This window comes from Salvia hispanica, chromosome 4 (assembly GCF_023119035.1).
Source record: "Salvia hispanica cultivar TCC Black 2014 chromosome 4, UniMelb_Shisp_WGS_1.0, whole genome shotgun sequence".
Lineage (NCBI taxonomy): Eukaryota > Viridiplantae > Streptophyta > Magnoliopsida > Lamiales > Lamiaceae > Salvia > Salvia hispanica.
Window position 1 is genome coordinate 37,734,087 of NC_062968.1, and position 17,352 is coordinate 37,751,438.

At 34.2% G+C, this 17,352-nt stretch overlaps 2 protein-coding genes across 2 annotated transcripts; both read right to left on the reverse strand.

Moving 5' to 3' along the window:
• Positions 1 to 3,612: 3,612 nt before the first annotated feature.
• On the reverse strand, positions 3,613 to 6,077 carry LOC125221014. Its single transcript, XM_048123139.1, has 3 exons — positions 5,268 to 6,077; positions 4,284 to 4,443; positions 3,613 to 4,215 (listed from the first exon to the last, which is right to left on the reverse strand). The coding sequence occupies exons 1-3, from the start codon at positions 6,075 to 6,077 to the stop codon at positions 3,767 to 3,769; spliced, it is 1,419 nt and encodes a 472-aa protein (XP_047979096.1). The 3' UTR covers positions 3,613 to 3,766.
• Positions 6,078 to 13,439: 7,362 nt separating this feature from the next.
• On the reverse strand, positions 13,440 to 16,650 carry LOC125221874 (probable nucleolar protein 5-1). The gene is made up of 8 exons (XM_048124187.1): positions 16,440 to 16,650; positions 16,303 to 16,344; positions 15,983 to 16,162; positions 15,739 to 15,903; positions 15,140 to 15,340; positions 14,301 to 14,798; positions 14,081 to 14,215; positions 13,440 to 14,000 (listed from the first exon to the last, which is right to left on the reverse strand). The coding sequence occupies exons 1-8, from the start codon at positions 16,515 to 16,517 to the stop codon at positions 13,644 to 13,646; spliced, it is 1,656 nt and encodes a 551-aa protein (XP_047980144.1). The 5' UTR covers positions 16,518 to 16,650; the 3' UTR covers positions 13,440 to 13,643.
• Between the last annotated feature and the right edge of the window lie 702 nt (positions 16,651 to 17,352).

Below are 17,352 nucleotides of genomic sequence, written 5' to 3' on the forward strand. Positions count from 1 at the left end.
AAGGCTTAGAAATATGCGGACTGACATTGCAACCTTTCTCGATGGGTAGTCAAATTCCATCTAGGTTTTTCTTTGTTTAGAACTGACCGTGTTACCTTAAAGTGGACGACGCCCACAACCGGTCTACTAAAACAAAGACTTAGACTTTGTTAAGTTAACTTATACATTTAAACATGCATTAACATCCATTAAATGTAAAACATAACAACATTATGACAAAAATAATCTGTTTTATTTATTGGAAAATAAAATAAGAGTTTTACAGTATTCAATCACTCGAAACGTGATTTCTAGTATACAAACTCTAACAGAAGATGGTTATGAAGAGGTTCACTTATCTAGTTTGGTGACTGTTGATGAAGAAGAGGAAGAGGATGTGCCAGATCGGTCAAAGTTGACTTTGTATTTCACAGAGAAGCAATACAAGATGAACATAGTGGAGGTTAGTAATTTTGACATTCTTCAGTGGTGGAAGTTAAAAACTCCTCGTCATCCTATTCTATCTGAGATGGCGAAAGATATATTGGTCATTCCGGCATCTAGCGTAGCTTCAGAGTTTGCATTTAGTATGGGGGGGTGTGTTCTATCTCCGTTTAGAAGCTCTTTAACTCCGAAAATGGTGGAAGCCCTCATATGCTCTAAAGATTGGTTGAGATCTAGTGGGAGTAGCATAGTGATGGATGTAGAAGATGTATGCGAGACAGTGATGGACAAAGAATATGGAGATGGTTAGTAATTTACTTATTTAGTTATGTAACATATAAAATATTAATTTTATTTATTTATTTATTTGTTGTCTTTGACAGTGGTGGAAGCTCTTCAGAAGGTTGGCATTATGGTGGTACCAGTTACAACTGATTCAAGTTCTCCGAATCAAGTTCAAGTGACTTAATCACTTGATTATTTTGTTTTTTTCATTTTGAGATATTGTTTGATCTTGTTAGTTTAATTTGGATATTGTCGTCGGTTTGATTTGAATTTTTTTGACATTGTTGTTTACTTAGTTTGTTTTGGAATTGGTATTGTTGGTTTGTTTTGTTTGAATATTGATTTAATGAATATTTTTGGTATTAGATGTTTATAGGTATATGTTTATTTGAATTTTATATAGTAAATATTAGTATATTTCTAGATGCTCGATCTAGAGTTGCTTTTTTAGATATTAAATGATAAATATTGTCGTCTTGTTGGTTTGTATTGTTGCGAGTTTTTTTGAATTTTTAGGTATTTAATTTCTTGAAATTTTAGTTATTGGATGATAAATATTGAATCATTTAAATCTTTATTCAAATAAATTCGGATTAAATATTACAAATCGGTTCCGGTTCCGAACCGGAATCGACCGATTCGGTTCCGGTTCCGGTTCTGGTTCCGGTTCTGCAATTCATGAAAATTTACAACCGGTCCGGTTAGAACCGGAACCGGCCGAATAAGCAGTCCTACATAGATTTACTATTTAATAATAATAATAATAATAATAATAATAATAATAATAATAATAATAATAATAATAATAATAATAATAATAATAGATTAATGTAGTAATATTTCTTAGGTTACTTTAAGAGTCAACAACAAAAAAGATTTTTAAATTATTAAGTTTGCGTATAGTAACATTCCCAATGTTTTGATTAAAAAAATTAAGGTTGGAGATTTAACCTAAGTTAATTGAAACGGTTTTTAAGATCTCCACTTCGCAATTGCGATTAACTTTTCGATTTCCTAAATTCTATATACCTAATCTAATTTAATAGTAGTTATTTTTGTCATTAAAATAATACTATTACATTTAATTAAAATTCTATGTTATTAAAAATATGTAATTAAAACAAAATTTATAATTTGATAAATAAACTTACTCAACATAAAACATAAAAAAATTAAATCTAAATTAACTTACCTAAATAAAATAAAATAAAAGTATATAATTGGTAAAAAAAATTCACGAAGGTAATTGTTTTTACTATTTGTGTCAATAACTCGGATGTTATGTAGGCAAAAACTGACATTGTTATGAAACATTTTGTAATTGTGAAACTTTTGGTATAAATTGTACAATTATCCCGTTTTTGAAATAATTAGTTTAAAACTGGTAACTCAAATCTCATGTAAGAAAAGTTTGAAACACCCCATACATTCGGTGATAGAATGTATCATGATTACAATGAAACTGGATAAAAAGTTTCAAGTATCAATTATGTTAACTTAAAACTTTTGTTCTATCCGAAACAATGATAGAAACTTTTTTTGTCATTTACTCCTCTCGCGGCTGCATATGAATCAATTGAAACATTATTAGTTTTTCCTTAGTTTTATTGTTGGAAAAATACCAATCCTTTGGCAAACTTAACTCCAAAACTTCTGGGGTCGTATTTTATTATAATTGCTAGTACGGTTTTTATAACCCATTTGGAACTTATTTCCCTCTCAATAATCAATATTATGATTATAGTAAAAGCATTTTTGTCTACCATGTAATAATACCCATTATTTCCACTAGAGAACTTTCCAATAATCAAAGAATTTTGGGGCCAAAAGAGAGAGAAAAAATACATTTGTAGAATTGAATCATTACGTGTGGAGGTTTTGGGTTTTCTTTCTATGCACAGTAGTAAAATTATTTTTTGGCAAAAATTAACTTTGACTGTGGTATATTTGTGTACCGTGTGTAACAATGTCATCGTCAATTAAAAAAGCATTAATATCCAGTCAATGAAATACTATAGCAATAGAGGATTAAATAAAGTAGTGGTAGTAGTATTGAAAGATTTTTAAAAATAATGCTCGAGTTGTTTTGCAATAAATTATACTCCGTACGCCACAATGGGATACTTTCTCATTGTCATTGGGCATAGAGAAATTCGATCGGTGTCACAAATTCACAATAGGTGTATTTATTGTCTAAACTGGTTTCAACTGCGATGCAATTATTGCATGCTCTCACATGTTTATGGGTTATTGAAATTAAAAATTTAAGTTTTAGAGAGTTGATTAAAATAGTTAATTCAATAAATCAAAAGACATTGTTGGTTGAGGCTTTACTGAATTTAATAAAATTGAAAAATAAGTAATTAATTAATTTTCGTAATTAGAACTAATTAGATAGAAAGTCCGATTGTAAACTGAATAAATTAATTACTAGTTTGTTTACAAAATCGAACTATGGAGAAAAGCAGTTATCATTCCAAACAAGTTTCCTTGATTTAGATCAACATTAATTAAGAATTTTACACTCAAGAGAAAGTGAAATAAAATCACAAACCAAAAAAATCTAGTGAAAATTCATAAATTTAACATCGGTATATTTAACATTGGTGGTCCAAACGATATTTAATTATATGAGATTCTTGGGTATCAGCGTATTGGAAAGCATATGTGACAATGGGAGTGGGAGTTGTAATGTCAATTTAAAATGAATCGACAATGTCAGCCTCATAACTTAATACACTCTTCCTTGACTTATACAGCTCTATATATATTATACACTATACCTTCTTCCACGTATTGTAACTGGTATTTATAACTCAAAACTTATACTCCCTTTTGTCCCAGAATAGGAGTCCATAGTTGATTTGATTGGACTACAAATATTAACCCCAACAATTACAAATTTTTCTTGATTTAATGCTTCATTACTATTCATGAAAGAAAAGAAAAGACTTGGATTTCTCCAAGGGGAATGAATCGTACAAAGTATTAATTCCAGATTCAAATACTACTACAAAACATACGTAGATAGATAGATAGATAGTAAAATAAATAAAACTCAGTAACTCCCATCAACAAGAATCTTCTTCATGTGAGCAACGAGCTGCACCATCTGGTCCCTGGAGTGCAGCGGCGCCGGATACACGCAGGCGCAGTCCAGCTCACCGTTGCGGATGGTGTCGAATATGGCCACCGAGGGCCCCACCCCGTGCGTGGAGGAGCACCCCATGTAGTCCTCCACGCCTATCTCCCGCTTCATCTCTCTCGTGTTGTCGATCACTGGATCCTCGAACACCGATATCAACGACGTCCGCAGAGACGACGACGCAGTCAGGCTCGGATTCTCCATCGCCCTCCTCATCAGGAAGCTCAAATCCGCCATGTCCGAAAAATGCGTCTTGTTCTTTTTGTCACGTGCGAATTGTGAGTAGCTCCTCTCGGCTAAGTCCCATAGCTCTTCCCCGCCGTTTATGGTGTGTGTGTTCAGGATTGCCAGTTGGTAGTATCCTTCAAAGTAGAGAAAAAAAGCATTTTAATTGGGAGAGAGTTAGAGATGCATTACTAGATTTTCTTACCGAAATGATTAGAGGAAAGAGATGGATGGAGAAGAGAGCGGGTGTCAATGAGGGTAACGACGCCGTATTTCTTAGTTAGCTTGCCGGACGTTGAATGTGCTGCGATTAGCCCGGCAGCCGCTAGGGCTCCGCAAAGTTTTATTCCTCTTGATTTGCAGCCCTTATTAACAATATCACATATTAATAATTCAATGTTGATAAAAAAAATTAGTCTCATTTCATCCTAAAATTGATTGGTGATAGAAAGTGACGATTAAAACTTTTTTATTATGTTGGACCAGATATACCGTTTGATCAGTCATTTTTAATTTCAATCTAGATATTACTAGAGATTAGTGTAACTTAGCCCACGTGCAATTGACGACTCAGTTTGATACCATGATAGAAATTCATGGGTTACATCCTCTAACCAATTGATAATAGGCATGTCATACAATTTACACTATTGAATAATATTGCTATACTATCTCCGTCCGTGAAATATTGTCCACTTTATTTTTTTCTATTTTCAGTAAATGGAGCTCACTTTCCACTAACTCATTATACTCATATTTTATTATAAACTATAAATGTGGAACTCACGTTTCATTAACTTTTTCTACTCATTTTTCCTCATATTTCTGAAAACCTGTGCCGAGTCAAACGTGGACATCATTTCACGGACGGAGGGAGGACTACTTTTTATTCCATTTTCCAAAAGATGTGATGAATGATTTAACGAAGCTGTTGTACTAAATACTTGCAGAAATTTACATCATTATATACGGCATACAAGGACGGTTGTCATGTTATCGCATCTATTAAATAGTGGCCTATATATAGTATCTCAACAATATATTATGTAGAGCAGATTCCACATCTATGATCCATCACTCAGAAATAGGAGTATTAATTCGAAAGTGAGACAGGTCGACTGGTTTTTAGGTCAAAGTTGTTGAGAAATCAATAAATGCAAACAAAAGGTAGTAAGAGACATGAACTTACAGCAAGAACCAAAGCAGTTTGATGAGTGTCCATTTTGAGCCGTACAACCTCGGAATACCTGGCCGCCTTTGTGTTCTTGAACTTCAAATTACTCAGCCTTAATGAGCCCACTGAATACCCAAGCATGTCCACTCCGTGGGCCCACAACGTCTTCTTCCCCGCCCCACGTGGCACCATCGCCTCGATCCCCGCTCTCCCTTCCCCGCCGTTGTCCGCTCCGGCGAACTTCCGCCCCCCCTCCGCCTCCGTCACGAGCTCCATCATTTCTCGAAGGATCGACTCCGCGGTGGTCCGGTCGCAGACGGAGGCGTGGAGGCGCACCGCCACGATGGACCGGGATTCGGAGAGGGAGTAGAATGCGGCGTGGATGACGTGGCATGGGAAGGAGTTTGGGTCGCGCCATTGGGTGTGGTTGAGCTCGTGCTCGGTGATGAGGTGGCAGGGGGGGAGGTCGGAGTTGCGGAGGAGGGCGGCGGTGGTGGGGATGTCGTGGGTGATGATGGGGAGGGGAGGGGAGGAGGGGGAGGGGGGGAGGAAGGAGAAGGACTTTGTGGAGGGGTTGTAGTGGAGGTTGGAGCGGAGGAGGGGGTGGGAGTGGAGGAGCTTTTTGAGGACTTGGTGGAGGAGTGGGAGTTTGGACTCGGGTTTGCCCATTTGGAGGGTCAGGACGGTGGACCCGGTGCCGCACGACACTGCGCGGCACCAGGTTTGTTCGACGTCCCCGAGGCTTCGGGCGGAGCTCATCGGGTTTTGGTCGGCGGTGGCCGGAGGAGGGGAAGTGTTATATGTTGTTGGATGGAAAACTTGCATGTTTATGGCGAATAAATATATAGAGCTAGCTCCAAGGCATGAGTTATTGATGCAAATAAATGGAGTGCTCCATAAAGCTTGGTGCTACTAATGATATACTCGCTCCGTCCCCCCCAATAATTTGTCACCGTTTGATCCGGCACGGATTTTAGGATATGTAATAGAAAGTGTGAAAAAGTTGATTGAATGTGAGTCCCACTTTTATATACTAGTATTAGTTTTATAATAAAATGTAAGCGGGAATGAATTAGTGAATTGTGAGATCTACTACCAAAAACAGTAAAAGGGAAAGTTGACAAATTTTTGGAGACGAACTAAAATGGAAATAAGTCACAAATTTCAGGGACGGAGGAAGTAATAATACTAGCCACTCTTAGTATTTTTTAATAGTAAAGGTCCGTTTGGTGGCTAGTTATCTAGATTTCATTAGATGTGTGTGTGGTAGTTATGTTACAAATCTAGATGGCTCGTATTTTATATCTAGCACGTACAAAGCCCACTCAAAAGATGTCACATTTAAGATTATCAAATTAATCGAATAAGTGATATACATGTTCTTAAATTGGAAGGTGTCATTGAATCACGTCTTAAATTAGATTGTTTTAGCAAAAGTAATTTCAAACTATATATGTTCTGAAAATGTTGGAAAGATTTTCCTAGTCTTGAGAATAGGGGTGGGTAGGTACGGTATACCTTACCGAAACCACTATACCGTATACCTTACCGTAAATACAGTATGCGAAAAAGTCATATCTTTACCTTACCAAAGTTTTCGGTATGATGACTTTCCATACCAATGTCGTACCTCATTTTCGGTATACCGTACCGAAGTTCGATATACCTTACTTTTGCGATATACCTGACTTTCAACATCAATTAAAATAGAAAATTAGAGTTTTTAGAATATTATTTATATTGTATAATTATGAAAATAAATTAAATATAATTTATTCATAATTATATTTATATTTCACAATTTATATTTTCCGTAAGCATAACTTAATTAGTTGTTAGTCCAAAGAATCTAAACTTCTTGGAGTACTATAATTCGTTTAAAATACAGACCAAAAGTCCTTGCATGAATTCAAATATATACACGACAAAATCCTAACTTTTCATATAGACGAATTTGAAAGAGGCCTACTTGTAATGCGGAAGAATTCAAATAGAGATTATATACAATATAAAAAAAATGGCTAAGAACGTTTTTTTAATGCATTTAATGATTTTAATTTGGGTTTTTAGATACTCTATATGACCGATATTTTAAAAAACGTTCTTATTATTTGTGTTTCAACTAAAATTAGAGGATGCAAATAAAAGCGGCCTAAAAAATAAATGATTAAATTAATTAATTATTAATTGAATGAAGCTTTCTTTTGCACCATAAATTGTTGTTATTTTTAAAAAATTTCCAATGCAAGTAATTATCTCAAATTTTGTGTCCTTAAAATATATTCTATTTGTCTCACTCTAAGTGACACATTTTTCTTTTTAGGATGTCTCACTTTAAATGATAAGTACATTTCTAACTATAGAAACATTACTCTCTCTACCTTTTTTTTCTCTCTTACTTTATTCTCTCCAATTCACTTACTAAACAACACTATATATATAAAATCTCGTGTCAAATTAGAAATATTCCACTTAGAATGGAACGCAGGGAGTAAATTTTTTTTAGTGATATACTAGTACCAAAGACTTGCTTCGAGATGTTTGTACATCGTAAACAATATATTTCTGTTTGTGTGAAGAATTTTATTTTATAATATTAGTTTGTCTTATATACCTTCTCATAATAATACTCTTTTTTATTATGATTTGTTCCATAAAAATAGTCTATTTCATTTGATATGTTTCTCTCTAACGAGGTGAACCTTATTTGCTAATAACATACTCCCATAACTTTTTTTATCTCTCATTTTTTACCAATTATGCATTAAAATTCGTATAGTTTAAAATGTCACTATTTTTAAAGGATGATATGAATATTATATTGTGTATTCAATTATTTTATATTTAAGCATACACCTCTAGGTAATATTATACTACATGGTAGACAAAGTGGTGGCCTATTCATAATCAAAGGCCTCTTAGTTGGTGTCTTGCACAAGTAAATTAAGTTTCACAATCACGAAAGAGTTGGACGGTCTATCAATATAGACACATTGCATAGCACTGAATGGATTCACACTGAAATAACTCTTTATTGCTAATAACGGAAAAAATGAGATTTCATTCATTTCTAACCTTTGTGTATGACAGTGAGCATACATTGTTAATTATGCAATACTTTATCAGATAAATAGTACTCCCTCCGTTCCACAAAAGATGTCACACTTTTCTTTTTAGTTTGTCCCACAAAAAATATCACATTTACTTTTTTGGAAAAAGTTCTCTCTCATATTAATATTATTATTTTCTCTTTACACCTAATACACAAAATAAAACCTCCTAAAATCTTGTGTCGTCCCACAAGTGTGACATCTTTTATGGGACAGAGGGAGTAGTAATTCAAGATGAGATGAGAAGAGAGAATAATACTTGCAAAAGTATAAACATATAATACATTCATTCAAAAATTAAAAATACCAAAAGGGCAAAAAAGTCATATAGTACTGAAAAAGTCATTCTAGTGATATTACATCAAATTAAAGGTTAAAGTCGTGTGGAGATATTTTTAAAGAATAAGAATCGTGTTTGATATTATTACATAGTTTAGGGACAAAATTTGTAATTCTCTCAATTGCAAATTACAAAAATACCCCTCAACTAAAATAACACTACCAAAAAGACAAAACTCTTCCAGCAAAATTACATTTTACTAGTTCTATCTATGTATTAGCAATTTTCCAGTGCATTTTCATTCTAAAAAGTGCTATGCTATAACTTAGGATACTATAGCTGTTTGAAAGGCCCTATATGCTACCTTCATTAGATTTATTTTAATAATATTTGTTGCAGCGACTTCCGCACATGTACAAATTAATTAAAGTGTTCTACCAATATACTCCATATGTCAGTTCACGTCTGGTAAAATACTAAAATGAATTTCAAATGCATATAAAAGTTGGCCTCGCAACAGATTATGATGATCTCTAATTACAACTTTTAATGATTGATTTCCTTCAATTTTGTTGATGCTGTATTAAATGTTCAAACTAAAAAATGGCAATCTAGCAGTATATGAATAGTTCAAACTATAAACATTAAAAAAAAAAAAAAAAGTTAACAAAATCGACGAAACCAAGTTATAAGTAAATTACAATAATTTAGTTGTTATTTTTCTCTCGTTCTTCATCTGTGGTTTCCTTTTAAAACCCTAATTCTACCTTAGCGCCTTTGTCTCCCTCGATCACCATTTGTGATCTGCCACATAGCCAGTCCGGCTTCGTTCCGATCGGGGCTCCTCCTCTCCGATAAGAACCAAGTTCTTATCAATATGTCATATTCTCCGTGGCCATGCTCAATTTGCCAACCACTCTATGACCAATTCATTGAAAAGGGTCGTTTTCGATAAATTTACACTTCTATTCCACGTTTTTCATTTTCTTTACTAGCATGTTCTTCATTATTTAGAGACTGAAACTCTTTTCCATCACAAACATGCCAGGCTATTGTCACAATAAATGTGCTTGTAACGATTCTCCCTCTTCAAAAAATATCACTAGTGGTAATAATAATATCATTATATATACTAGTACTACTATTATTTTTCGACATGGTGTTATATTGCCCCTAAATTTTTGGAGGGGAAAACAATGAAAAACTATGTAGAACTAGAAAAATATTTATTGCCTCTAATTAAGGAGTAACATAAAAATTATTTAAAACTCAACTAACTAATGATAATCATCATCAATTGCATGGATAATAATATTATTCCATTATTAATTCATGAGTATAGTATTATTATTATCTACAAAATTTTGGGTTCGTTGGCTTTTCCTGTTGTGCGAAATATTATGTAGGTAGGGATGCATTTATGTTTTTAGCACATATTTATTTTTCAAGGGAGACATGTGCACATTATTGCTCCTTTTCTATATCTGTTTCCGTTTTTTCTGTTCTGCGATTATTTATTAAAAGAATCTAGTAGCTAGTATTTAATATCTGCGTGAATAACCATTATAGTCACATGCTGTGAAAGTCGAGAAAACAAATCTACTATGCAACCACCAACTCTTAAAACAAAAATTTTGCATATCATAACAAATCTACCATGCAATCACCAACTCTTAAAACATAAATTTTGCATATCATAACAAATCTACTATGCAATCACCAACTATTAAAACATAAATTTTGCATTCATAACAAAAAACAATATATAGTTCAGATCGATCGGCCTGATATTTCAGATTAAAATAATGTTAAGATGGTGATTGGGGAGATAAATAATTCTCCTCTCTACATGGTAATAACAAATTAGTAGTGGATGTGTCATGTGTTCATTTTATTGGTGATGATGCACTATTATACGGTACTGATTTAACATACATACATTAGAACACGGCATATTAAACCAAATCACGTGTATATGAAAATATTTTAGTTTAGGTGTGGCCCAACAGATACTTAAGAGCATTCCCAATGCTCTCCCTAAAAACTCTCTTATTTCTCCCTAATTCTTGTCATATCAGCGCCATATCAGCACCAAAATTTATCTCCAGTTTTTAGCCAACTTTTAGCCAACTACTCCAATGGTTTCTCCCTTATTTCTCCCTTATTTTTCCCTAACTCAACATTTCATTTTTACATCATCACTAATATTGTTTAATTTTCCCTACAAATGTGTTTAATAAATAGATTTATAATGAACAATTCATCGTTGTATTAATCATTGGAAAATATAATACAACGAGAAAAAAAAAACTACAAATAAAAAACCATAAAAAACAAAGATTTAAAAAACTAAGAGGGAGGGCGATGAAACGGGAGTTGGCGTTAATTCGGTAGAATTAACGTCGAAACACTCCCAACGGTCGGCGAAAAATCGCCGAGTATCGTCGGACCAGTGGGAATGCTCTAAGTCATACTACTATGTAGATGGCTCGACTGATGTTTAAGCCAATTGATATCTTGATTTTCGCAATTTTCTTTTTAGAAATTGTTGAAATCGTTGATGTTCACCCATGTTTGGTAGGGGTGATAACTCACCTAGGGATAGAGAACAAAAATTCTATCCCTAGGTCAGTCATCACCCCTACCAAACATGCTTTAGTGTATATGTTTACATGCTCCTAGCCTCCATATTATAAAAATGTTACTACTACTATTTTGCTGAGTGAAATGCGATTGGATTTGTGGTGCGCATAAAAGAATACTCAAACTAGCCCAGCAGGCACACTAGATCTACTCATGTATCATTACATTAACCTACTAGCCAGGGACGGATCCAGAAATTCTGTATAGGTGGGGCAAAATTTCATACAAAGACATTTTAAGGATTTTAGAAGGGGCATTTATAATGGTATTTCAAAAAAATTTTAAAAATAATGATCAAAATAGCACTAATAATTTTTTTTGAGGTGGGGCATTTGCCCCTTGTAGGAGGCATATACATCCGTCCCTGCTACTAGCTAGTATTGACTACCATAGGGAAGTAACTCTAAAAAAAAGGTCAACAATGCTTTTCCATCTACCTCCATGATGACTCAAACCCCCAATCTATTACTAGCAGTAGCGCAGGCAATGGCGGACGCAGGATTTTGATACGGGGGGTCCAAATTAACGTTAACAATTGTTGCGTATTTTTAATATCAATATCTCTAGAAACAATCACGACATGAACAATACACATAATGTAAGATAAATAATTTAAAAATGAGAAATATAAACTAAAGTACATACGATGACACTATCAACGTCGAAATAAATGAAGAATACAGTGTATTGTAAAAAAAAGCATAACATTATAATCAAATTTACTAATATGATATATATTGCATTATAATGTTACTAAATAACTATTTTTATTCTTAAATTATAAAAATTAGTATTACTTTGTGATGTTATAATAACAATATTTACATAAACAAAATTATATAAAATTACTAGTGTGAAAAAACATGAATGAATTAATTATTAGCTAATGAATTAACTATAAGAATCGTACAAATAAATTAATTACTCGAGAAATAAATTAATATAGCTATAGAAAATAAAATAAAAAACCTAAATAAATTAATGGATAAATGGTCTAAATCCAAAATCCCCCTAAATAAATTAATGGATAATTGGTATAAATCCAAAACCCAGCAAATAATTGGCTACCTGTTGGAATCAAACTTGGGACGTCTGAAATGCAAGCCAACTGCTCAACCAACTGGGCTATGGATAGACATACATGAATTATAAAATGGGTGGGGGTTCCAAGGGCCCCCATGCCCCCTTGGGCCTTGGTAGGTCCACCACTGCTTGGAAGGTAAGTGTCTTCTTATCAACTGAGTTGAAGTAAGGAGATCCCACCGAGATGAATGGATTGCAAAACATGTGCAAGGACATTTTTTAAGAGGTTTAGCTGTTGCAACGCATCAAGAGTGGGTTAAGAATTACACTACTTGTATTTCCCTGAAAACAGAGGACTAAATTGATCAGTTTGCCATAAGGGCACAACACAAAAAATAGTGTAGCCAATGAAGTGGTCATTTAGATTGGATAATGCATAATGCTTGGCGGGAGACACAAAAGCAATTTGCCAGACACGCCAAGGGACTCAAATCAAGTAAAATCAGACGAGAGCACCTACTCTAAACCAATCAAGCAAAAATTGTTGCAAATAGACCAACAAGCTGGAAGAGTAACTTTGGACCATATTTAACTTAATAGCTTAAAGGACTAAAAAGGTGAAAATCATATGCATGATACATATAGCATAAAGTATTTTCAGATCTGATTCTCTAATTGGTTTCCTAGTTCTTCTACAAGTAACAATTAAAAACAGGGAATGTGAGCGTCATGGATAAACACGAAAAAAAACGAGAACAAAACTTTCTACCAATTGCTGCAAGCATCCAACAAACAAAAATAAAACAACACACCTTCAAACCAACATAAACTTCGATAAGAAAAAATGAATCTAGAAGACCATAAATTGGCATTCCCTTTATTACAAAACAATAAACTGATACTTCAGATTATGATTGAGGGGAAACAATCGCGAAAATAGGGTAACAAAGAATAATGTCGATGAAATAAAATAATTTGATACTAATAAACTTAATAAATCGAAACCATCCAAGGAGTACATGATTTAAATGAAAATTTCTATTTTGAAGCTTAACTATAAAATGCAGAATACAAAAATTAAGTAGGGCACCAATAAGATACCTACTACCTCAGTACCTAGCGACACAAATATGTAAATTTGAGATTCACTAACATAAGTTAAATATATAAAAGTCACATTTGAAAAGCTTAATTATCCAACGCATACTAAGAAATACAGTCATGATAGTAGACGAACAAACATCTTACGAAGAAAGAGGCCCTCTACTTTACATGCACAACACCAAATCTAGACCAAGGAACAAAAATTTTAGACCTGTTGCTGGTGTGCATGCATCAGTCTGCACTTTTCTTCTTCTTCTTTTTATCTTTCTTAGCAGAAGCTTCTTTGGCACCGCCATCCTCAGTTTCAGCATGTTTCCTTTTCTTTTTCTTCTTCTTCTCACTAGCATCAGCATCACCGTCTTCATCTGCTTCTTCAGCATGCTTTCTCTTTTTCTTCTCCTTCTTAGCTGGTTCAGTTTCAACTTCTGCATCGTCAACTACTTCTGGTGTAGCATCTTCGGGTTCACTCCTCTTCTTCTTTTTCTTTTTCTTCTGCTCTTCGGCAACCTCGGGTTCTGTTTCTTCTTTATCATCCTTGGAGAGTGATTCCGTAAGTGCAAGAACTGAATCAGCAGCCGGATTGTAAGTCTGCAAAATGAGAGACTTTCAGATAGTTGTACTTAAAAACAAGCATTACAACACCAATGTATGATTAAAATGTTATAGACCTTTGCAGGAGTGATCATCCCTCCTGATCCCTTCTTCTTGTCCTTGTCATAAAACTCAATCTTTGGTTTTCCTTTTACTGAACCAGCAGAACGACTTAGTTCTTTTCCTTCCAAGCTCCTCAATCGTGCTTCAAGCTATAAAAGAGTAACAAATGGGTTACGAGAGAAGAACTGGTGACATCAAGAACATTCTTTACATACAAAGAAAAGCAAAAATTACCTTGATTCTATTCTCCAAACCCATTGTGGCATCTTCGCTATCTCCAAGAGCATCACAGCGGATAGCCAAAGCAGCTTTGGCAGCGAGAGAACGCGAAATCTTACCCTTGTGCTTAGGGGCAGCTTGACCAATAAGAGAAGCATGATAGATAAGCCCATACTTGGGAGTTGCATGCTTAGTCTTCAATGCTCTGAAAAGTGCCTTCTCTGCACCAAGAATCTGCACAGTACTCCCCGGTTGCTTAGCCAGATTCAACAAGCTTCCGCCATGAGCAATCAAGCGAGCACCAACAAGTTCGCCAACAAGTGCTGTTAGATTGGGAGCAATAGTGCTCATCCTGCTCTTTAGATAGTCATACAGTTGAGCTCTGTACTCAGAAAGAGAAAGAACTTGGTTGCATAGGTCTTTTATGTTCTCCAAATCCAGATCACTAACTTCAGTTCCCATGGAGATCACTGCTGCCTCCTTTAGTTCAGCCTCAACCTCCTCTGGAAGTATCTATAATATTTATAATGTGAGTACTAGACGAAAATCAAATCCTACCAACAAACAAAAAATAAATAATTTACAGGAAATTATTTTTTATAAAGTAATATATATTGCAGTCAGTACTGGCAAACAGCCAAAGGCCCAATTTCTAATTAATGATATGAATGTAGAAATTTCATGAATGAACCTACAAGCAATTAGTCGATTGATGCAAATTGTTTATCTCTTTCAAGCTCACATAAGGTCAAATGGAAGCAACAGTTAAATCTCTATTTACATGTCTCTATTTATCAATTCGCATTACTTATAGCCAAAAGGGGGGGCAAATGACAACACAACTAAATGTCTACCTCAGAGAAATCAAGCTTGGCAGCATTGGAGCGGTAACCCATCAATTTCACAGACTTTGCATAGAGGATGTTATCTTGCACAATCTTCGCAAGTTCGGGAAAATGCCATCCATACCATTCCCTGACCCTCATAGCATATGTATTCAACTCTTTGTCAAGGTCATCCAACAAGCTAATGGCTTGAATTATCATTGTATCAACCTAGAATAGTAACCATGAGCAATCATCAATGAAAGAAATTCAGGGGCATAGATGCATTGTAAAGATGGAGGCAGGCAACAAATAAAACAGTTAATGAAAAAACACATGTCAAAACTCATTTAAATATTTTCCTTCCACATGTCTACTAATTTTTTAAGTATACAAAGCATACAAGATTTTCCAGCTTCTTTCACCTTCAAAGAATATAAAAGAATTGCACACTTGTGCAGAAGCACTGATAAGAATGATGCATTAATATGATAGTTAAACTTTAACAAATACCATACAATATTATAATGTATAATAAAACAACAAAAGTAACAAAATTACTAGTAAGCATAGTCTATTCCAGGCACATAAGTTGAACAACTGTGGCACCTTATAGTCTTATAACTCACCTTATCAGGACTAAATTTCAACTTATATCTGGATAGGCTGTGAGATAAACCGAGGCTCATTGGAGCCATATCTTGTGCTGCCAGACCTGATATCAGCTCATTCAATTGACTTCTGACCCCTCTCATCAGTTCCATGACCGAATTGTTGTGGACACATTCAATTTGCTGCAAGGTTAAAAATAATCATATATACAAACTATTTGATATAACTTAACCAAATACTAACAAAGATCTGACCACTTACAAGCTTCTCCTTGATTGAGTTCCCAAGTTTAGAATCTGCTACAGCTAAAATGTCACCATCACAATGGCTACGCAGGAATTTGCGTAGGTCTTTGCTGGGTTTGCTATCTATCAGTTGGGTAGTAGCAGACAATGCCTCTGCCGTATTCTCAAATTTAGAGAATGCTTTCAGCTTGACAATCTAAAGTTGACATGAAGTGAATTGTTAATTAAGTCTATAGTCAAGACTTGAGCTTCAATAAAAATATCTACCCTACTAATTCATTATCAATAAAAATCAGCAAAAATATAAGAAAACAGTAAGTATTCCAGGGTAAATACCTGTCTGGCGGAGTCAGGGGAGGCGAATTCTTTCCCCAAATCCTGCAAGAGCAAAAAATTAAAAATAGAAATGAGAAAAAAACTTGAGAAAGCCAAAAGATGAAACGAAGCGAAAACAGAGAGTCGGATGAAAGTACCTCGACTTTGGAAAGTTTACCCTCATCGAGGACCTTGAAAAGGGCAAAGCCGGCCGGTGTTTCAAATAGAAGCAACATATTTGGTTTGCTTACACCCAAACTCCGTCGTACTGGACCAGACAAACTCTACCGCCGCGCTTTTAGGGTTTCAATGGAGACTGCTCCGCCGCAACCTCTCTAGGGTTTTACTGGCTCAACTGAAATTCGGCTTGAGGGTTTTAGGGATGCCGCTGTATATATATATATATATATAAATGAAAGCGTAGTGTACTTTTAAATTGTTTATTATAATTTCCATATTTGTTTATTGTACTCTATTTAGCGATATTGGAGTATTTTCGCAGATCCAAAATTGTACATATATGAAATGAAGTGTGTCGCATTTCATGCGAGTACAAAAAACAAAACGTAGGCATTTTATATACTAGTGGAGTACATCATTATTTTTGAAACCTTTAAATAAAAATTAAAAAGAAAAGTATATTAACACTTCAATACATCTGTTTATATATTTAGGACAATTTGGTAGGGTAGACAATAAAATAAAATAAAAAATTCTAAAAATTTAAAATATTTTTAATAAAACAAAAGCGAATGCATCGCTTATTCAACAAAGAATGAGATAAATTACTCATATTTATTTACTACATAACATTTAACTGAGAGAATTTCAAAATATATAATATTCTATTGATAAGGATCCATGTATTTTATGATCCATTTCTCAAGGATTTATCTATTGTTGATACTTGATCTAGGTATTTTCGTGAGATTGATTTTCTATTCAACAAAGATATAAAGAGAATCAACTTAGATGGTAGATTAGAGATGGAAAGCAGATTGATTTTCTATTCAACAAAGATATAAAGAGAACCAACTTAGATGGTAGATTAGAGATGAAAAGCATGTGTAC

Excerpts from the sequence above, each read along its gene's own strand:
- LOC125221014 (XM_048123139.1), bottom strand. The coding sequence starts at position 6,077 with ATGCAAGTTTTCCATCCAACAACATATAACACTTCCCCTCCTCCGGCC. Across the intron at positions 4,444-5,267 it reads AAACTGCTTTGGTTCTTGCT|GGCTGCAAATCAAGAGGAAT; the intron begins GTAAGTTCATGT and ends ATTGTTAATAAG. Across the intron at positions 4,216-4,283 it reads TCTTTCCTCTAATCATTTCG|GATACTACCAACTGGCAATC; the intron begins GTAAGAAAATCT and ends TCTACTTTGAAG.
- LOC125221874 (XM_048124187.1), bottom strand. The coding sequence starts at position 16,517 with ATGTTGCTTCTATTTGAAACACCGGCCGGCTTTGCCCTTTTCAAGGTC. Across the intron at positions 16,345-16,439 it reads GTAAACTTTCCAAAGTCGAG|GATTTGGGGAAAGAATTCGC; the intron begins GTACTTTCATCC and ends TTGCTCTTGCAG. Across the intron at positions 14,216-14,300 it reads GTTTGGAGAATAGAATCAAG|CTTGAAGCACGATTGAGGAG; the intron begins GTAATTTTTGCT and ends ACTCTTTTATAG.